Source organism: Culex quinquefasciatus, chromosome 3 (genome assembly GCF_015732765.1).
Source record: "Culex quinquefasciatus strain JHB chromosome 3, VPISU_Cqui_1.0_pri_paternal, whole genome shotgun sequence".
In the NCBI taxonomy this organism is placed as follows: domain Eukaryota; kingdom Metazoa; phylum Arthropoda; class Insecta; order Diptera; family Culicidae; genus Culex; species Culex quinquefasciatus.
The window spans coordinates 77,173,397-77,196,942 of record NC_051863.1 but is presented as its reverse complement, the minus strand read 5'-3'; the positions used below and the strand labels follow the sequence as shown (position 1 = coordinate 77,196,942).

Here is a 23,546-nt window from a genome sequence, read left to right as displayed (position 1 = left end):
TATAACCCCAGGGATGCAAATCATAACTTTCGAACGAATCAACAGATTCGAATTCATCTTTTTGAAAGCATCACTGAGTTGGTCTCATACGCTCGTGATTTTTAAATATGAATTCAGCTCAAAAATACAACAAAGAAACGCCATGAATGACAATTTCTTTCAATAGTAAACATTTCAGAGCATATTTTAAAACTTATTTCAGTATAATTTTCGGCCGTAATTATAAAGTAGAATAAATAATACAAAAACTGAGAAATCATTCGCTTGGTTCGCACCAAACTTCTTGACTAGATCGATAGTTACCCAAAATAGCACGTGTAAGTCACTAAGCAAGTAATCTTTGGAATATCTGCGTCACAACTCCTAGGTTAAATCACTTAAAAGCGGGTAATTTTGTTGGGAGAAAGTTCCGAAGTGATCGAGCCCGTGCAGCTGTTGTACGGATTGCTGATGCCGTAAAAGTTGGCCGATCCATTTCTAGCCGTAGTTCCGTTTCCGTTCACAATCCCTACGTCCAACTGCTGCGGCGGCTGACTTCGACGATTACCGCGTAGCGGTAAGGTTGGAATTTCGCTGGTCGCCAGGTATGGATCGTCTATCTCGTGCTCCATGAAGGACTCCGTAGTGGAGGATCGCTGGTGGCGCATAGCCGGGTTGACGCACTCGTAGACACTCTGGATAGATTTGTAGGATTAAGGTTTTGAATGAAGAAAACAATAGTTGGTGGAATTACCTGCTCCGAGATGTACTGGTTTGCTTGAGCAAAGGCTAGCGATGTTAGGGATGGTAACGCTTGGACCAAGTCGGATCGAGCAATGCTTCGCACCATCAAAAAGCACCTCGGGATCATGATTCCAACGAGAACGACCAACGCTGTCGCAACTAGACCCAATGAAATTGCAGCTTCCCTCCACTCGTAGCCAAACATACACAACGGAATCCACGTGGTCCAAATCACCAGGCAGAGAATCGATCCCGTCACTAGGAGGAGACCTTCCCGGTAGTTTCGTTGCGATCGGAAAATGAACGGTGAAAGGAAAACCAGTGCTGCCAGCAGCATTCCGTCGTACGCGATCACCGCCCAGAACCAGTTTCCGAAGTAAATTTCATTGCACGAGATATTGTGGGAGTTTGCGTGCAAGATGATGACAAGCTGTGTGGACAGACCAAGCTGAACCAACGTGCTAAAACCACAAATAACGCTCTGCAGGTATCCGTTGACGTGCGACAGGAATCCACCTTCACTCCCAATAGATGCCAGCATGATGGCTCGACAGAGTAACAGCGAGAAGGTTGTGCAATAGCCCAGTGATACCAGGAAAATCTTGATCGTACACAACGTATTCCACGTGTACATAGTTGAGGCGCTGTGCATCAAGTCCGGCATGTAACCCGTGTACTCTAAGCTGAACGGAAGAAACGATCCAAATTGAAATATCAAGCTAATCAACAGCAAAATACTGCTCAACGGGTTTCCTTCCAAGACGTCGTCCATGCAAACACGAACAATCAAAAAGATGAGTATCGCCAAACAGAACAAAATTCCAAGCGAGGACACCGTCAGCCCGGCCGCTACCCAAGCTTCCTGCTTGACCTGCCAGAACATCTCCACGTAATCTTCTCCAAGGTAGATGGGCCGGTGTCGATTACTAAAGTCCGGATGACGAATCTCAAACTCTTTCGTACAGTAAAAGATGTTTCCCAACTTCAGCGGCTCATCCGGACGACCTTTGTAATCATTCAAATGAAAAACCGTAGTCACGTTCGTCACCATATTAGAACTGGCCACCGGCTTCAACTCCAGCACTCCTTCGCTGCTGTTAAACTTTTGCCGCAGCTCGAACGACATCAGCTGGGTTATGTTGTCCAACTTCAGTTCGGAAATTATTCTCTGCGAAGCCATCCTCGCGTAATAGTTCCAATTGTTGAGCGTTTCATTCAGACTGGAGCCGTCTTCTGAGGGTAAATTCAGCAACTCGACCACTTCCAGGAATACCGAACCGGAAAGCAGCAGATCACTGGCGAGAATCTTCTGTCCATAGCGTTCGCTTGAGATGTTCAGAAGATTTTCCAAACTGGACATGCTGATTTCATTTTCAGCGATCACGTACGATTTGTCCGGAAGGTCTGGAAAAAATAATAGGAAAAAATATCTTTATTGATCTATGTGGTGTTTATTTCATTCTAATAACACCATAAAAATGCTACGTTAGTATTTTTTAAAATCTATTAATCAAGAAAATTACCAATTGAATGGTTAAAAAAGTACCTACCTGAAACAAACAGCATATCCTTTCCGGACAGCACGACGATCAACGTTCCGTTGGTGGCAAAACTGACTGATTTGGTCATTCCGAGGATGATGAAGATGGTGTCATTGCTGGGAAAGTTTTCCAAGCAAAGGTGCTCGTGACGACAGATTTCGGTAAATTTGTTGGTACTTTCGGACGATTCCGAGCGAACTGCAATCGAGGCATTCGGGTTTGACCACGGCAGTTCGTACAGCAAATGGGCGGCCTTAGCATACAGCAGATCGTTGGACGTCGGTAACGGATGAACGCTGATTCCTGGTGTATCTACCAATGGGTGAACTATGGACCAGATTGTTTGAGTGACGAAAATTCCTGAAAAATAAATTCGTAAGTGTTTATAATTACCTTAAACCTTTAGAACTTCTACAAACCTATTGAATTTGTTGAGCAATCTTTCTGATAGACAACTTCTTCTTCCAAACTTTGATGAGCCTGAGACAAATTCCGCACAAACAAGATCCTTAACCCTGCAGAGCAAATAACACCCATAATTCAATATTAACCTTGAACTTCAATCGCCGTATCAACACTTACCGAGAGTGCCGTTATTTTCAATTAATTGAAGCTCGTTGATTCGGTCTACAACAAACAGCCAAGCGCCGAAGTCGGCCTGGTCCGTGATAAGCGAAACTGTGTAGTCTCCCTCGTGTGAATAAGTGATATGGCCAAAGTCCAGATTTGCTTCTGCTTCTGCACTTTTATGGCCATCCCAATCGTACGCAGGTTGCAGTTGATGATACTTTGTGTGAGCATAACTTGCCTCCCCGGTCAAGTCTAGGACGTTTTTGATTGCTCTCGAACAAATTGTCGAATTTGCATCTTTGCCCTGCTGCGTGGTGGCCTTCGTAGAAGATTCCGCTTGGGCCTCACCAATTGAGGCAATCTTACGGACCAGAGGGGTGGTGACGTCAACCGTCGTTGCATTGTCCACGACATCACTTGCGTCGGACTCGGTCTCGGTCAAAAGGTCAGTGCTGGTTCCCAGAGATGCGAGTTCTTCCAGGAATGAACTCACGGTGGGATCGATCACGGTGAAACCCACGTCGATCGAGTTTGTTGTTAAAATATTTTCAACTGATGCGATGTGGTCTGAGATGGTTGATTCGTCCACTTTTGGAGTTGAATTTGGTACAAACTCGGGGATTTCGTTGCTTGCTGTACATGTGGACAAATGTAATATGAGGAATGCTGAAAAGAAATGTAAGAAATCTTCCATTAGTTTAACAACTGACAAGTATTTTTAGTTGTAAGAGCACATTGTTTAATTATTAGAGTGAATAATTGAATAATTATTTTTTACTATCCCTCCTTTATGGTAATATTTGTATCGCTGTGTACCTTAAATGTTCAGGCCTAATATGAATGTACCCGAGCAGACGGAAATAACGTGGGAATAACATTTTTTGATATTTGAAAATACTGGGCCAATAACATTTTATGATATTTATAACAAGATTTGTTATTCGCTGTTATGATTTTTTTGTTATTGAATTGTTATTGTAATAACAGACTAATAACATTTTTGGTTATTCTTCGTACAAATCTTTGTTATTATTTTTTGTTATTTTAACAACTAATCCGATCATCCCAATAACAGTTGAAGTTATTCTTCCATAACAAAAAATGTTATTCCAAAGTTGTTTTGGCTGTCAACCAATATCAGACCAATAACAAATTTTGATATGATAACATAAACTGTTATTAAACTCTTATGCGAAAATGGATTTTGCATGAATATTCCATAACAATTTTGGTTATTTTAACAGTATTTGTTATTGAAATGGCATGAATTTTGTTATTACCGTCTGCCCGGGTAATCTTTTCACATACAGTATGTAAAAAAAGTATTTACACCCCTTGGGCACTATGCACATTTTGTTATGAAACATGTAAAAAATTTAAAGTTTGACAGGAACCTAGTACTACGTTTTGTTCAGAAACTCATGCCAAACATTTTGCTTAAAAAAGCTCATGAAAAAATGATTTCTATAAAAAGTTATATAACAAATACTATTACGAAAATAAAAAAGGTGCAAAAAAAGTTTGTACACCTTTCGAAAAATTAACATAAATAATGTTATTTGTTGACAAGTCACCATAAATCAAGTCTCCCAACTCTAAATAGGCATCCTTGACTGATTAAACAAATAATTTGGATTGAATATAAAGTTTATTAACTACTTTGTATAAAAGCTCATATAACTCTGGAAATTCTATATAAAACTTATATAAACTTAATTTTGCAAACTTTAATTCAAATAAATGTCAACATATTACCAAAGAATTGCCAAATAAACATTTTGGAGTGGGTATCACACCGTTTTGGGGGTATTTGTATCGATAGAATAGATTTTTCGTTGGAATTTCGTACCAACCCGGAATTACGTCGTCGGAAAATCCGCCGGCATCCGAACCGGTCCACGATTCACAATTCAACCTATATGGCATCAGAAAGGGAATAAAATTTCCGATTTTGATACTCATACATCCAAGTTTTCTATAAAACCCACGTTTTTAAATACCTAAGCAAAAACGTTGTTATGGTTTCGTTTGAGCAACCTGCCAAAAATGTATGGAATTTCGTAATTTTTGTTCTCGTGGATCAAACTTACTTTTTGCCCAGGTATTCAAAAACGTAGGTTTTAAAGAAAACCTAGATGTATGGGTATCAAAAGATCGGAAATTTTATGCCCTTTCCGATTCCACATAGGTTGACTTGTGAATCGTGGACCGGTTCGGATGCCGGCGGATTTTCATACGACGTAATTCCGGGTTGGTACGAAATTCCAACGAAAAATCTATTCTATCGATACAAATACCCCCAAAACGGTGTTATACTCACTCCAAAATTTTTATTTAGCAATTCTATAGTAAAATATTGACATTTAGTTGAATTAAAAGTTTGTAAAATTAAGTTTAGATAAGTTTTATATAGAATTTCCAGAGTTGTATAAACTTTTATACTAAGTAGTTAGTAAACTGTATATTCAATCCAAATTATTTTTTTAATCAGTCAAGGATGCCTATTTGGAAATGGGAGACTGGATTTATGGTGATTTGTCAACAAATAATATTATTTATGTTAATTTTTCTTTGATTTAAAATTTCGATTTTAAAATAAACTAAATAGAGCCTTAATTTTTTTTATCAAAATTTAAATATTCCTTATTTTTGTGCCAACAATAATATAAGATGAAAAATATTATCAAAAACAACTAAGATATCTAACCTTAAACTCAAAAACTTCTATTTAAGGCTTGTACAACAGATCACATGATTTTTATTGAACTTTAAAAGGTTTTTTTAAACCTCTACTGCCTAAACTTTTATTCGAAAAATTATATTTTTCCCGTGTTTAGGGGGTCATTTTGAGCAACTTGTCTGGAGCAATACAAAAATTGTTGCAAACTTCTTTTTACTTAAAATATAGGAAATGTTAGTAAAAAACACTGCCAAAGTTGACCCCTAAAAAATACATTTTAAACAACAGCCCTAAAACGTTCTAAATTTTTAAGATTTTAAGATTTTTTCTTTTCAATGCAAAAATCATTGGTTGGAAATGGATTTTTGGCGATTTTATAAATTGAATCCTGTCTAGAGGCGGGATTGAATTGTAAAGGGTTTAACTATATTCGTAAAAATTAATCATTTGAATCAAAAAAATACTACTGTTTCGTCGTCCGAGAATGGCAGGAAAAGTATTTAAGGGGTTGTATACATGTAAATCGTCAAAAATGTCAGAGGTTGGTATGAGCACACACTTAAACTTTTTTCAAAATCTGCCCTGCAACATTAAAATGTACATTTTCATCTTTTAACAAAATAAAATTGAAGACATTTGGATGTACCATTGCCGAGATATAGCTATTTTAAGTAAGCAATTTCAAAAAACGGGTGCCACGATATCTCAACACTGCTTTGACCAAATCGGCTCAAAATTTTGGTGACTGAAGCTATGCGGTTTTGGTCACTGAAGCTATGCGGTTATAATCAGTGGTAAAAAATCACTGACCTTGTGTTTGTTACAGAGGCAGACTCATAGAGTCCTAGGATGACCCTGGACATTTCAAAACATTAATAAAGTAATCTACCATACTCACTGAAGCTATGCGGTTATGATCAGTGGTAAAAAATTACTGACCTCTTGCTTGTTACGGCGGTAGACCCACCGCACTATGGGGTGGCCGCACTATTGGGTGGCCAAGTTTCAAAAAAGTGACCTTCTCCAAATATTTTTTGGTATTTTTTTCTCGAAAGTAAACATTCTAACTAAGAAAAATCCAAATTTTCAAAGCTCTAAGTTTGTTCATTACGGAGATACGCAAGCTGAAAGTCAAAAAATGGAGTAAAAATCTAGCGTTTTTTCTAAAAAAGGCTGATTGTTTAATTTTAACATAGCTCAGCCATTTTAAATATTTTATTAGGACAATTATACATCGTTGGAAAGGTAATGAGATAAGCTTTGAAACTATTGATAGATAAAATGTTGTTTCCAAACCAAAAACTGAAGTTTTCATCGAATAACTGGAGCATTTTTTTGACAAAACTTATTTTTTTTTGTGTTTGTTAATCGAGTACTTTTTTTTGCTAACCGATGCTAAACATGAAACTAAGATCACTTGAAAGATTGGATCATAATCTAGCGTTGCTGAAATTTCCAGCCTGCGATTATTTGCGTTTTCGGAGATATGCCATTTTGAACATTTACGTTTTATCAAAATTTGCTGCAATCTACATATGCGCCCGTTTATTTCACTTGCTTTGCTTCCTACTTCGTGGGCATCGTCGCTTCAAAAATCAATACCTGGTTTCAAGAAGTTCGAAATGATTTTATTGGAATTTTCTGTTACCTACATTTAAAATTGAGAGCCTTAGTCAAAATGAGGTATTCGTACCGAATTTCTCAAGCGAAACTGGAGAATCTCAGTTTGATACCGAAAAAAGTATTCAGCAAAATATTGACTTAGCATGATGAATTTCTGCGATCAATCCATGAAACTGATCCACATTTAAGTTCTATGTTGGTTAGTACAAAACATCATAAAAAGTACCTTTAACATATCCTGAAGCTGTCAGAAACTCTATAATCATATGAATTTTCATGAACAAGAACATTAGGATTAGTAAGAATATGGTTTGTATTTTATCGTTTTACTTCATAATTAATATTTTGAATGAAATCAATTTTCTGTTATTTGATTTAACAATTAAAATTTTCGAAATTTATGCCTGTAAGGGTGGGGGGGTCTCAAGTTATATGGCATGGACTCACAAAAAGAAACACACAGCAGTTAATAATAAATATTTGACTTAAAATGAATTTATTACGCTTAACAAAATTTTGTTGGGGAGGAGGGGAGGAGGGGAGGGGGGGGGGGTGTGAAAGACAGAGGAGGAAGGGGTTGTGTCCTTAATGTGGGGATGTATTACCTTATCCATAATTTAATAATATAAACTTGCAATACAATATATACGCAATTCTGTTGCACTTGCTAATGTATGAAAAGACTATTTATTATAAACAATCAACTATTGAAAAACATGAAAACTCATAAAAATCGACGTATATCATTTCAATACCATACAATTACCCAAATTTGTATGAAAAAACATTTAAAAAGCAAAAAAATAATTTGGCCGCCTGTTTGTATGGAGATGGCCCATAGTGCACCGGTCTAAACTCCAGGGAGTTCTCGGATGACTCAAAACATCCCAATAAATTGTTTCAACATTGCGCTGTAGCCTTCCATACTCACTGAACCAGTCTGGGTAGGATCCGTTTTCAAAATCTTCAAGTTTCGACTTGTTTCTATGGTACAGTCATCCCACATATTCGGAACACCCACAAATTCGGAACACTTTTATGATAATTTGTCAATAGCATGCCAATAGTAGCTTTTTTGTCGACCCTACTATTTTTAGAACCTTCATTTGGACATTATCTTGCTATTTCACTAGTAAAAGTAGTACTTTTTGTACAAAAAACTTCATTCCAAGACTTTTTTGTCCAGAGCAGCAAAACACTGTCTCCAAATGGCCTGTTTCATAATTGTGGGATGTTATTGTGCCTCCCACAATTGTGGAACACCTGAATTTAACTGATATTTTCACAAAAAAAAGTTATCAAACCACGTATAAAACATCACTAAGCTTGAGTTTCATTGGTTTCAGTGTGAGAAGTCATTATTTGATAATAAATATGTACTCTTGGAGAGATCCAAAGTTTGTTTACATTCGTAAGAAAAAAGTGTTCCGAATTTGTGGATTTCAAGGGTCAAAGTAATTATTCAAAAACTTCATATGAAAGTTAAAATTTGCAGATGTTCGATACAGCATTCGAAAGATCGCAAGAAAAGCTTTCAAATGAAGGTAAAAGCGAATTATTAAGTTCAATTATCGATTTGCTATGATTTTTTGAACATTGGCCGATCTGGAAACCGTTCCGAATATGTGGGATGACTGTAAGCCTCTTGCAAAAACGGTTCAAACGGATAAAGACAAGAGAAGTCATGTTTCAATCATGCTAAAACATATCAGAACTAATAGTTTTTGCTGATACGCGTCGAATGAAGCGAAGATGATCGAAATCCATAATAAAATAAGAATTATATGAGTGATTTTAGCAATAGCAAAAATACAATTTTTTGCACGTTTTAAGCATGAGCATGAGCATGAGCATGAGAGACCACCCATGGTTGTCCTTCTCCGTTGCTGAACAGAACCGTAATATCCTTTGAGCACTACTGATCATAGGCTTCGACTATCAAGTGGTATTTCCCTTATCAACAGCATGTATGAATGCGCTGAAAAGATAAAACACCATGATTTCCAGAACAAGATCAGTTGCGAATAGGTAACAGTCATTGGCCACCAACGGCGCCCGCCATGTCAGTTTGTAGATCTCGATTTTAAGGGACGGGAATGTTAGTTAGCGCAGGTTGCTACTAGGGCAGCTGATTTACTCTGTGCTTATACCCCACAAGCGCCAGGAACCTGAAAATTGGTTAGTAGGATTGGGTGTTTGGTCAGGATTCATCATAGAAGATGATGATGCGACCCTAAATCATAGTGTTTGTTGAAAGGTATTATATTTTATTCTCAAGGCAAACAATCGGTTGCTGCGGATGAGACATTTCCCGTTTAACTGTTGTTAAATTTTTAATGAAATGGTTTAATCTTAGACAGCCGGCTGTGGAAAGATAAAACCAAATAATATTTATTTATAAAATGAAGTGTTAAACGCAATGCTGCAATGATAGCGTAGTCTGATTTTTAATTATATAATCATTTAGTTCATGAATTTGTTACGGAATAGACGCGACGAACTCAATCATCAAGTGCCTTCCGATCTTCTTTCTGTTAGCTAGATAAGGTATTGATTTTCGTTGCCTCTCGAGCTACGATGCTATGGAGAGGGCTTAACACACAAACAACCGACGTCGAGCCCTCCGAGCTACGGAGCTATGGGAAGGTCGTTTCAACACAAAAAAGACTCGCGCACCATACGACGTTCTTGATGAATCAAAATAATTTTGTTACGCGATAAACCTAACGAACTCGGGTCGTTTTTATCGAAAACAATATCACAATTTATGACAAAAATGCGAAACAAAAGGCACACACAAAAAAAAATCACTTTTCACTCCGAATATTTTGTTTTACGACCACGCGCTCCCTATGCCAATTATGCACTGATGACGCTGCATTTTCAGAGGGTAATCTTCTCCTCGCAGCGCACAATTCACGACAAAAATGCGAAAGAAAAGGCACACACAAAAAAAAATCACTTTTCACTCCGAATATTTTTTTTACGACCACGCGCTCCCTTTGCCAATTATGCACTCAAAAAATTTGCTTCAAAGCATTTGATGTTTATAAACAAAGTAACTCTTCATCGGTATGAAAAACCTGTCCCAAAGGCATGCTCTTATTGATGTTAATCCTTCTTCAGTCATACCGTTCTCACAATTTTTTGTACGTTTTAACCCAAAATACTCAAACTTCAACAACTTGTAACTTTTGAACCCCGGGATTTAGAGAGTTCGTCCAGAAGACTTTTTTTCATGTCTCGGTGAGATCTTTTGAATAAAGTTTCTCCCGTTCGTGTACATTCTTGGACCAGCTCCCATACAAATTTGCCCATTCTCCTTTGCTTATAAACATCACGAGTTATCGCGATTTTACGAAAAAAAAGGTTTGAAAAAGTTGGTCGTCGTCGATCATGGCCGTTCATGGTCATTCGCAACAAACACGGAAGAGCAATTCTCTGAGATTTCGGTCATTCGATTTTTTTTGTATTTTTTAATCCGGCTGAAACTTTTTTGGTGCCTTCGGTATGCCCAAAGAAGCCATTTTGCATCATTAGTTTGTCCATATAATTTTCCATACAAATTTGGCAGCTGTCCATACAAAAATGATATGTGAAAATTCAAAATCTGTATCTTGAAGGAATTTTTGATCGATTTGGTGTCTTCGGCAAAGTTGTAGGTATGAATATGGACTACACTGAAAAAATTGATACACGATAAAAAATTTGGTGATTTTTAATTTAACTTTTTGTCTTGATTTGCAAAAAACACTATTTTTAATTTTTTCATTTTTGATATGTTTTAGAGGACATAAATGCCAACTCAGAAATTTCTGGGCAAAAATTTGATTTTTGAATCAATACAGATTTTTCAAAAATCGAAATATTGGTCGCAAAATTTTTCAACTTTATTTTCCGATGTAAAATCGAATTTGCAATCAAAAGTACTTTAGTGAATTTTTGAAAAGTGCACCATTTTCAAGTTATAACCTTTTAGGTAACTTTTTGAAAATAGTCGCAGTTTTCATTTTTAAAATAGTGCCCATGTTTGCCCACTATTGAAAAATATTTTGAAAAGCTGAGAAAATTCTCTATATTTTGCTTCTTCGACTTTGTTGATACGACTGCTGAGATATTGCCATGCAAAGGTTAAAACATGAAAATTGATGTTTTCTGTCTCACCCAAACAACCCACTATTTTCTAATGTCGATATCTCAGCAACTATAGGTCCGATTCACAATGTTAATATATGAAACATTTGTGAAATTTTCCGATCTTTTCGAAAAAAATACTTTCAAAAATTCAAAATCAAGACTAACATTTCAAACAGGCCAAACATTCAATATTACGCCCATTTGAAATGTTAGACTTGATTTAAAATTTTTGAAAGTATTTTTTTCGAAAAGATCGGAAAATTTCACGAATGTTTCATATATTAACATTGAAAATCGGACCTATAGTTGCTGAGATATCGACATTAGAAAATGGTGGGTTGTTTGGGTGAGACTTAGAAAACATCAATTTTCCTGTTTTTTAACATTTGCATGGCAATATCTCAGCAACTAAGGGTCGTATCAACAAAGTCCGAAAAAGCAAAATATAGAGAATTTTCTCAACTTTCCAAAATATTTTTTCAAAAGTGGGCAAACATGGGCACTATTTTTAAAAATGAAAACTGCGACTATTTTCAAAAAAGTTACTTAAAATGGCTATAACTTAAAAACGGTACACTTTATCAAAATTTCACTAAAGTACTTTTTGATTGCAAATTGATTTTACATCGAAAAATGAAGTTGAAAAATTTTGCGACCAATATTTCGATTTTTTAAAATCTGTATTGATTCAAAAATCATAACTCGGTCAAAGATTTTGCCCATTCTGGAAATTTCTGAAAAGTTGGCATTTTATGTCCTCTAAAACATATCAAAAATGAAAAAATTAAAAATAGTGTTTTTTGCAAATCAAGTTTTAGTGACAAAAGTTAAATTAAAAATCACCAAATTTTTTTACCGTGTATCAATTTTTTCAGTGTAGTCCATATCCATACCTACAACTTTGCCGAAGACACCAAATCGATCAAAAATTCCTTCAAAAGATACAGATTTTTGAATTTTCACATATCATTTTTGTATGGACAGCTGCCAAATTTGTATGGAAAATTATATGGACAAACTAATGATGCAAAATGGCTTCTTTGGGCATACCGAAGGCACCAAAAAAGTTTCAGCCGGATTAAAAAATACAAAAATTAAAATTAAAGAAAAAAGACCGATTCCGTAGAGAACTGCTCGGAAGACGAAACAAAGAGAAACGCAAAAAGTAACTTTTTCAAAACTTTTTTTTTCGTAAAATCGCGATAACGCGTGTTTATAAGCAAACCGAGGGTGAGGATCGCAGCAACCGGTGCGCGAGGTTGAACTTTTTTTCCGCTCCGCGTCATTTTTCCCAACTTTGGAATTATTGGTCTTGAAGAAAAAGTGAATTTTGTTAAAGTCGTCGGGAAGTGAAGTGGTTTTCTAACATCCGGCCTGGATGGATCGCTGTGCTGGAGGAGGACGGTTCAATCAAGGACGTGTGCTCGTTCCAGGGTGGCCGTCGAAACTTCCCGGAAGAGCAGGGTGGTGTTGGGTTCGCCCGGAAATATACCACAACCGGAAGCATGCGGAACCTGGCCCGAATTGGAAAGGTGGCGAGCGCAGCGAGCGAAGCGGTCCTCGGTCACAGCGTGAACGATCCCCGTCAAGGTAAAAGTCTTGCGAGCGAAAAAGAATCGGAGCCGTGGGCACGGATTACTGCGCCGGCACCGTTTTACGTGGCAAGTTCGCTTAGAGGTGGAAAAGGAGGACGACGGAGGCAAGCGGAAGCAGCCCAAGCGCAAATCTGGTGTCTGCTGTTGTTACAATCCTCCTGAAGACGTTTGGAGAGAAGCTATCTGGTGAGCTCGTTCTTTTTATGAGACAACCATTCTTTCATATATTCTGACATACATACACATCATTCAAGACAACCACGCCAAATTATTACTATAAAGGAGCGGCCGTAGCTGACTGGCTACGTTGTTCGCTTTGTAAGCGAATGGTTCTGGGTGCGATTCCCATCTGCTCTCAACGAGAAAGTTTAAGAAATATTAATTGAAGCTCTGAACATGAACGAAAAATCAAAATTGCTCGAGTCGGGGTTCGATCCCTCGTCCTATGGATTGTTAAGTAAAAATGCAAAACACTGAGTCATCACGACTTGATGAGCTACGACCGGAATTAAGGACACTGTTACCACTAAAACTATATACGTGCTGGGTCTTTGTCCAGTTGACAAGGGTTCAGAAGTTCTAAATAACGTTTGAATCCAATTGATGCAAACGTTCTTTAGGGCGGGGTTTGTCGATTCAAGCTGAGGTACCTCGCGCTCGGCTAGCCAGCGTAGAAATGGGTCACCGAAGCTCGGCAGAGCTAACACCATCCAAATGCCTATGCGAGTTATTTGCATGTATAGAATGTAAATCTATAATACATGGAAACAACTCAATTTGTAAGAAGTGACCGCGTGGTCCCGTTTGGTCGGTTGCACACACATACACAACGCGTGTTTATAAGCAAACCCCTTATGTTTGTATATCAAAATTTTTGTAAACGTCTGTTCTACATTTTGTAGAACATTGTTACACTATAAAAAATAACCGAAACTATTGGCACTACACCCCCCGGGGCATGGCCTTCCTCTAACGTGGGATTTCTGCTCCAGCGCCTCTGACGAGACAGGAGAAACCGGGACCGACGTTTTACTTCACCATCCGATAGAAGCTCAGTGGATAAGGCGGGAATCGAACCCGCGTCTCATAGCATCATCGGGATCGGCAGCCGAAGCCGCTACCCCTGCGCCACGAGACCCTGCTTAGTAAAAAAAACACGACATTTTCCCTTTATTTTACAGTCGATTAACGGAAAATAGCAGAGTTTTTAAAACTTGTTAGTGTTTTTTTTCGATGGAAAATACGATTTTTTGGAATTCTGAGTACGCCATTAAATTGGGCGTCCAATTTTACATAAAAGTCAGATCAAATTTCTATCTCATCACCGTTTCAGCCTGCAAATTATTGAAAATCACCTCTTTTGTTGCATGTTAAAAAGTCGTCACGAGATATAAAAAAAAACGGACCTCGGATGCGTCATCAGGGACAAAAGTTACCCCTCAGAACAAAGTTTCACGCAAATCAAAGAGGGGTCGGGGTAACTTTTACCAATTTCATGTGAGTTTGTAGAGAATTACCCAACTAGGACGTCAATGATTGTACAGAATTATATAAATTTTGAAACACTTTTGATTTAGACAAAAAAAATCTTCCATTTTGGTATGGGGCGTCAAACGTCAATTTTCAATATCAAGAATCAAACATAATGATATCTATGAATCTTATCTGTGCCCTTGGTGGCACACACCGTATGTTCATAGCATGACTTGGCGATATCAATCAAAGACAATCATTTTCCTTTTAACGTTTGTAATTCTCACGCCACTATTTGTACGTACCGAAAACGCAAACCATCTTGCGCCACGCGTTCTCACTTCTCGCCGCCGCCTTCACCGCCGCCATGATCACCGATGCATTCGCCGCCAAAACCAGCGCCACCGTCGTCACGCCTTCAGCTTTCCCTTTCCGCCGCCGCACTGCACTGCCGTTTTGCGCACTTTACTCGCGTCTAGCTGGCTCCCTCCACTAATCAGCTGATCATCTGCATTCAACAACTCAACCGGAAATGATGCATGTTTCACTTTTGCTCTCACTGCGGCTTCAGAGGTTTGTTCGGCTTGTAACTATTTATGCTGCACGTTTGAGATTCATTTCAGCACCATTCATGCACTTTCAAATAGTTGATGATTGTAAAATTGCATGTTTCACTGCATATCAAAGCTCCATTATCGCGGCATCTTAAATTGAAAACATGCGTTATTCATTATCTTAGGCACTTTTCACTCTGCTTGTCTCTGATTGAATTCGCGTTAGCTCAGCCGCCAACCTTAACCTTCAAAGTCGGATCAAGAACTATATGCTATGCATATGCTGTCACATGCAACGCCGAAACCGTTTTCAGCTGTCCATTCTGCGACACTACCGTTGTTGCACCCAAAAGGTTCCCCCTCGCCGTAAGCTTAACAGGGTTTTTTTTTCGCAGTCTGTTTAAATTTCGATCAAACACGTGCTGCTGCCGTCGTCGTCGTCGCCACTGACTGTTTGGTTGGTCTAAATTTATGGGGAAAATCGATAACCTTTCGTTTGAGTTTGAGTCGCGCGTTGTCGCTCGATTGAAAGTAAACAAACTAAATTCGGGGAAAAAGAACTTTAATTCCTTCTTTTTGGTATGTGGTGCATTCAAACGGATCGAATGTTATAATGGGGGAGAAATCGATATCCGTCGACATGTGTAATAAATTTAATGGTGGAGGCGTGTCATTAAACAATACATTTTTTTTAATTGGGGTTGAGCGAAATCTAACTCAATTTATTCCAGATAACTAAGAACTGCTGGAGAAAGATGCTAAAGAATTAATCTAAACTTGAAATCTACATCAACATCTTTATTATAGATGTTTGAAAACAACATTGATGTTTTCAAATTTTCAAAACTTCATGCCTTCTTCAAATGTATAGTTTGCATATATTCATATCTACGTGGATTCAAGTCTCCAATACATTCCAGTTTCCATTTAGATGAATCTCCAAAACTTAATGTCTGAAAGTCTGCAAGTTTCCATGCTTGCAAGTCTCCGTGGATTCAAGTCTGTATTATTGTGTTTATTTTATGTATGCCCCCATATCTTCGAATCTTACTGTCTTCATATCTCCATGCCTTCTAGTATCCATGTCTTCATATCATATCCGTAGCAGTAGCGTGCCCAGCCCCTCGAGAAAGGTGGGGTAATTATATAAACGTTTGGAATATTCCATCGTTCATGGACGCCCCCTGACAAGAATTAGAACAAATTTCTTAGGATGGTGGGGCAGTTGCCCCATGTTGCCCCACCCTGTGCACGCTAGTGATCCGTGGTAACAGGTACATAGGACGAATCTGCGATTGTAAATTAGCAGTCTATTTCCCTCTTGAGGTCTCGTGGCGCAGGGGTAGCGGCTTCGGCTGCCGATCCCGATGATGCTATGAGACGCGGGTTCGATTCCCGCCTTATCCACTGAGCTTCTATCGGATGGTGAAGTAAAACGTCGGTCCCGGTTTCTCCTGTCTCGTCAGAGGCGCTGGAGCAGAAATCCCACGTTAGAGGAAGGCCAAGCCCCGGGGGGCGTAGTGCCAATAGTTTCGTTTTCGTTTCCCTCTTGACTTGACGTGAACTGTCACTTGAGCAAAAGGGATAGACTGCTTGTTTACAATCGCAGATTCACCTCATTGAAGTTTTACTACGGAAACCTTCAAGGCTTCAAAAGTCACGTTTTTAAGTCCTGATGTCTTCTAGACATCATGTCTTCAAGTCTAAATTTCTTCAAGTTTACATGTATTCAAGTCCCTATGCCTAATTCTCCGTGTCTTCAAACTTTTTTGTCCCCAAACCTCCATACCTCCAAGTTTCCCTGAATTCAAGTTTCCATGTGTTCAAGTCTTCAAGTCTCCATGTCTTCAAGTCTCCATCCCTTCAAGTCTACATGACTTCAAGTCAACATGTCTTCAAGCCTGCATGTTTTCAAGTCTTTGAGTCTTCAAATCTTCAAAAAAAAAACTTTACTTAATCCACCTTTAGGTGGTTGGTGCCTTCCTCTCATTTATAGTGATTTCAATCCCCCTAAAGTGTCCACATGTTTATGGATCTCCCCTTACGTTCTCAGCACCTAAGAAGTCCTAATAAAAATAAGTGATGAGTAAAAAAACAGACCACCTACAGACTTTTTGTCAAGATTATACAGACACGGCCTTTGAGGAAAATGGCATCCCTCTACACGGCTTTTTCGTGGCGAATTTCAAACCATTTTTTAAACTGCTTGTAATTTAAGATAGGTAAGTCAGATCTTAAAAATTCTTACTCCACCTAAAAGGTCTTCTCATATGCTTTCTAAAAATATATAACATGTGAGGGTTTCATGAAAAAACCACCATAATTTTAATTTAATATGAATCAGTATTTCTAACATAACTTTTTAAATACATGATAAAACAGCATGAATTTAAATAGCAACTTAGGGGACGTTAAGACGGATCGATTAAAACTATTCCGGCCAAAATCGGCTGAGCCTGAGATGAGATATTCCAGTGACGTTGATTTGGTACACATGTCTACATACAGCCAAACACACAGACATTTGCTCAGCTGGTGATTCTGAGTCGATATGTACAAATGAAGGTAGGTCTAGGAGGTCTAATTAAAAAGTTCATTTTCCGAGTGATTTTATAGCCTTTCCTCAGTAAGGTGAGGAAGGCAAAAACTTCCTCAAACCCAATTTGTATCGATTGGCAACTTCAAAACGCACAAAAACACATCCTCCCATTATCGGTCAGTCACATTTCGCGCCGATTGAATCGCATTATTAACAGCCATTTCTTCGTGTCTAACATGCACTAGCGACTAGTCAGTTCTATATGCCCATTGACACGCACGTGGTACATCTATTAGAGGGGGAGGGGGGACAACAAGCAGCAACAAAAAACTCAAGTCCAAACCCAAAGCCGACCCCCGGAGCCGAGGTAAACTCAACATTAAGAAATTTCACGCTCCGATAAGCACCACTCACTACACCATTGACGCATTCACTGCACTGGGGGCACACCTGGGCCGAAACACGTCTCGTATTGTTAGAGAGGTGCAGCAGCAGCAGTTGATGAACAAAATGCAGATGATGTGCGGTGCGCGTTACAATTGTTACACAGAAACGATGAAAACAAAACTGCCACACACACATGTCATGGACAACAATTGTGGCGCTTGAAATAATTGCAGCTCAGTTTGTAAAAGTGATCTTGAATAGTTGTTCATACAATTGATTTCATTGTACAAAATGTTCACATTTTCGTAGCATAAATTCAAGAAAGGTTTATCCTTATAAGGGTGACTAGAATAAAATTTAAGTGATACCCCCTGGTTGGATTCTTAAGATAAAAATAATAAACGGTGCAAATTTTGAGCCAATTCGGTAAAGGTAAATGGGTCGCTTTTTATCGTTGAATTTTGTATGGGAAAACCCGCAAAAAATGTATGAGGAAAAGCAAAAACTTCAAAATTCTACCAAAAGTTGGCGTTAAAAATGTCGCATCATTGGCACGCGTGACATTCTGTAAAATTTTATGATGAGCAACTTTGTTGAAGACCGCAAAACGATCTGAGTTAATCCTGACGAGTTATTCACGTTTAAGTCTTTTTTGTATGAAAATATTTTTTATCAACAGCTTTGGTCTTTATATTATTGTCACCCTAATCCATATCTGAAAAACTATATAAAAGTTAGTAAATTATTAACAACTGTCTGTTTTGGACATTGTTGATACTTTTGGTTGGTTGTTGAGATATGGTCTTATAATCATAACCCGGGCAGACGGTAATAACAAAATCAATAATATTTCGATAACAAATCCTGGTAAAATTCAACTTCAACTTCAAAAAGAAAAAATAATAACGGCTTCTGATAAAATAACAAGATTTGGTATTGAAGTGATATGATACTGAAAATGTGTAATAACACGCTAATAAGAGGAAATGTTATACATTTCAAAAACTCTCCTAATAACAAGATTTGTTATTCGTTTGGTATTCTGACTAAGAAATAAAATTACCATAAATCGCACAAATGGAAAAAATTTTAAGTGTCCGTCTGTTATTATTTTTTTCTTTTGTTAATTATGTTTAGATATTTGTTATAATTTTGTCCAATTTCGCCGAGGTCATTATTTTGGCCATGAAATGGGTTCCTTAAGCTAAAATTATTCTAAAAAGTTGAAATTTTAAAAGTTGATTTTTATTAATTATTTGATATACCCCCTAAGGGACTTTGCTAATATTGGCAAGAACAATGGGATAATTTTGACCATATTCGTCGGGGTAATTATTTTAGCCATGAAATGGGGTTTAAGCTAAAATTATTCTAAAAAGTTAAAATTTTGAAAGTTGATTTTTTTAATTATTTGATATACCCCCTAAGGGACTTTACTAAAATTGTCTAGAGCTATGGAATAATTTCGACCAATTTGATCGTGGTCATTTATTTGACCATGAAATGGGGTCCTTAAGCTTTAATTAATCTGATAAAATTAATTTTTGAAAGTTGTTTTTTTAAGTTTGTTATATTCTCTAAGGAAATTGATTTATTTATTGAGAATTTTTGAAATGTGAATAACAAAAACTGTTATTATTTTCACAGAGCGAGGAAGTCGGAGCTGACGTTGAAATTCGAGCTGGAGTGAGACCTCGGAGACGACATCGGATTCAGCTAATTTTCAGCAACTTTAACTTGGAGTCGGAATCTGTGAAGTCGGGTATTTTTGGAGAGCTGATGTCGGCATTTACGTCATAGCCTGCATCCAGAGTCTTCAAAGTGTGGATTCAAAGTCGCTTGAAGCCCGGGCAGACGGTAATAACAAAATTAATAATATTTCAATAACAAATCCTGTTAAAATATCAAAAAGTGTTATTATTTTATCCTGAAGTTCAACTTCAAGAAGAAAAAATAATAACAGTTTCTGATAAAATAACAAAATTTGGTATTGAAGTGATATTATATTGAAAATGTTTAATAACAGGCTAATAAGAGGAAATGTTATACATTTCAAAAACTCTCCTAATAACAAAATGTGTTATTCGTTCGGTATACTGACTTAGAAATAAAATTACCATAAATCGCACAAATGGAAAAGTTTCTAAGTGTCCATAACACAATCTGTTATTATTTTTTCTTTTGTTAAATATGTTTAGATCTTTGGGATAATTTTGTCTAATTTCGTCGGGGTCATTATTTTGGCCATAAAATGGGGTCCTTAAGCTAAAATTATTCTAAAAAGTTGAAATTTTGAAAGTTGATTTTTTTTTAATTATTTGATATACCCCCTCAAGGACTTTGTTTAAAATGGTTAGAACTATGGGATGATTTTGACCAATTTCGTCAGGGTCATTATTTTGGCCATGAAATGGGGTCCTTAAGCTAAAATTATTCTTAAAAGTTGAAATTTTGAAAGTTGATTTTTTTAATTATTTGATATACCCCCTAAGGGACTTTGCTAAAATTGGCTAGAACTATGGGATAATTTTGACCAATTTCGTCGGGGTCATTATTTTGGCCATAAAATGGGGTCCTTAAGCTAAAATTATTCTAAAAAGTTGAAATTTTGAAAGTTGATTTTTTTTTAATTATTTGATATACCCCCTCAAGGACTTTGTTTAAAATGGTTAGAACTATGGGATAATTTTGACCAATTTCGTCAGGGTCATTATTTTGGCCATGAAATGGGGTCCTTAAGCTAAAATTATTTTTAAAAGTTGAAACTTTGAAAGTTGATTTTTTTAATTATTTGATATACCCCCTAAGGGACTTTGCTAAAATTGTATTATATTCCCTAACGGAATTGATTTATTGATTGAGAATTTTTGTAGTGTGAATAACAAAAACTGTTATTATTTTCACAGAGCCAGGAAGTCGGAGCTGACGTTGAAGTTCGAGCTGGAGTGAGACCTCGGAGACTGCATCAGATTCAGAAAATTTTCAGCAACTTTTACTTTGAGTCGGAATCTGTGAAGTCGGGTATTTTTAGAGAGCTGAAGTCGTCGTTGACGTCATATCCTGCATCCAGAGTTGGAGTTGTCTTCAAGTATGGATTCAAAGTCGCTTGGAGGTACCCGACTCTGCAGCCCTGACTAGTACAGAGGAGTTATGGCAACTGCAGGTTTATTTGCAAATTACAAATAAACCAAAACAATAACTTTTTTTGTTATGGAGACATACCAGTTCAATAACAATTTTTGTTATTAAGATGCTCCACCTCTCCGCACAAAATAACAAATCTTGTTATTCCTTCATGATTCCTTCTGTGTTATTGGTTTGTTATTGCAATAACAACAAAATAACAGTTTAAGTTATTCTTCGAACAATTCTTTGTTATTGATTTTTGTTACATTAACAACTAATCCGATCATCCCAATAACATTTTTCAATTTTCTCACAATATCAAAAAACTGACCTTCCCAAATTATTTCCGTCTGCTTGGGAATTTACAAGAATTGTTTTTCCAATTACTCATTAAGGTATAATCATTCAATCGAATTTTGAATGTTTTTAATGGGAATTGAAAAAATACAAACATTTCATGTTGTATTTCTGAATTTGTTTTGGACATTTTCGATAACACGTTCTTTTGAGTGTTGAGACATGACATCAAAATTAACAAAAATAATAAGTTTTTCTAAATGTTATCCAACAAGGCATAATATTTCAATGTGATGAAAAGTGTAAAATTCGTGAAAATTGTCTCATCTGTTTAAAAAATTATTTTCAGATCTTTAAAAAAACATATCTGATCAATTTCTTTTTCAAGATAAAAGGGTGATAAAAATAATTTGAACAACAGAATAAGAATGCATAAACTTTCAATCACAAGCTTTTGTTGATTTGCATTCCAAATTTCCATGAAATCTATTATCTCTTAAAGGCTATGGAATCACTCATACAGTTATCTGCACCGAAAATATGCACTCTATTATATCAGCACTGGCTGAACCGATTTTAACCGTCATTCGATTCGTTTTGGGGTCCCATAAGTCCCTAATGAAAATTATGAAGTTTAGTAAAGGACTTCAAAAGTTATGCTGAAAAACGATTTTGAATAATTGAAAAAGGGTGGTTTTCGTAAGAAAATTCGCCATGTTATACATCTTTAGAAAGGTATTCAAAAGACGTGAGTTTAATACTTATCATAAGCCGGATCTCGGATAACATGTAAGATGGAAATGTTGCCCAAATCCATAGTGCGACCCACGATCAAAAGACGTTTCCAACGCGCCTAAAAGATTGAAGATCTGACAACCCTATCAAAAGCACTTAAGTCACTATCGATGGATAGGTTATCAAAAGACCTTGCGATGAGCCAGATTGAAGACCTGATAATTCTATCGAAAGAAATGAGTATCATGTTATCCGAAATCAATTCCACGAAATAAGATCATTGATATCGTTTTTCGAGGTACATAGTTTTTCGCAGCCACCCCGCACATACGGTACCTAATTGGTGTTTCTCCATTTTAACCTGATTGACTGCACTAAATCTCATTTCAAAACGTCCCATCACGACGCCGACTTAGAGCGGTTGTGCCACGCGCGGTCTAAAACATTAGCATTGGCGTTACGAACAGTACCTAATACCTGGCCAGGCCGTCCAACAAAGCTGGTGGCCATTCAAATTTGGTGACGAATGTTTTCCCTAATTGGTCAGTTTTATGACTCGATAAAATAGCGTTCTCTTTACAATGAGTTCTTTTTGAGCGTATGTAGATTTTCGTTGAATGTGTAAATTGAGTAATATAATTTCTGTTATCTGCAGAATGCCATCTACGTTGAAATTTATTTTTATTTTTGTTGTGACACAGCAAATGCTTGAACTTTTAAAACCACGCTGACACCATAGCACACGTCAATCGATACGGATTATTCTAACCAACACCTTGTCACCACAGACCAGACCAGCCTTGCGTAACGACACACAGAATGCAAAGTGACCAACGTGACGGGCTATTACATGATTTTCTTGCGTAAAAACAAACTTTCTTTGGATGAAGAAGCAGCAAACAAAGAGCTACTAGTTTGAAGTCACATAAGAATGATTCACGTCACAACGACGACGGCGGATCGATTCCGCAACTTTGATCGCTGATTTTGGAGGTTAGGTTGACACGCTGCACGCGATAGAAGTTCAACGTCAAACATACGGCCTACTCCGTGAATCGTTATGGCAACCGGAGCCAAACAAATGGGGGCACTCCTTAACTATTTTTCAAATCACTATTACTTTTATTGCAATTGTTTCATTTCAACTATGTATGAACTTTGTTCATGCATTAATTCCGTAAATTATCACTTAAACCAAATACCACCCAAATTTAAGTCACTTGTTTCTGATTACGGCCAGTACAGACGACGACTGACCGAACTGGCGATCGACAAATTAGGTGTGTCGAGTAAAAGGGCGCGATGGAAACTGAAACCACCATTAGGCCAGACCTGGTATACCAGGTACGGGCCCCGTCGTTCGGAACCAAACACAAAAATTATAAAACGCGCCGAAGAGGAGACAAACCGAGTGAAGCTCTCTAACTAAACTGAGCGCAGGTGGTGGTAGCGGTGTTGTTGCTTGCGAGGGTGGGTTTTTGTTTCTGTTCGTTCCTTTCTCCTCTTTCATTCATAATAATTATGCTTGCCAGTTAGTGAGTACGAGTAGCTACGATGGCGGCGGCG

At 37.4% G+C, this 23,546-nt stretch overlaps 1 protein-coding gene across 6 annotated transcripts; it reads right to left on the bottom strand.

Moving 5' to 3' along the window:
- Nucleotides 1-182: 182 nt before the first annotated feature.
- LOC6033810 (protein bride of sevenless) lies at nucleotides 183-23,394 on the bottom strand. Of its 6 annotated transcripts, none has more exons than XM_038261852.1 (7): nucleotides 23,021-23,394; nucleotides 14,648-15,046; nucleotides 2,847-3,500; nucleotides 2,684-2,779; nucleotides 2,274-2,624; nucleotides 734-2,127; nucleotides 183-674 (listed from the first exon to the last, which is right to left on the bottom strand). In XM_038261852.1, exons 2-7 carry the CDS (start codon nucleotides 14,709-14,711, stop codon nucleotides 378-380), a joined length of 2,856 nt encoding a protein of 951 aa, XP_038117780.1. In that variant the 5' UTR covers nucleotides 14,712-15,046; nucleotides 23,021-23,394; the 3' UTR covers nucleotides 183-377. The 6 variants fall into 6 exon arrangements, with proteins under 6 accessions (XP_038117780.1, XP_038117781.1, XP_038117783.1 ...); XM_038261853.1 differs by having other exon boundaries at nucleotides 23,101-23,394; XM_038261855.1 differs by having other exon boundaries at nucleotides 23,183-23,394.
- Between the last annotated feature and the right edge of the window lie 152 nt (nucleotides 23,395-23,546).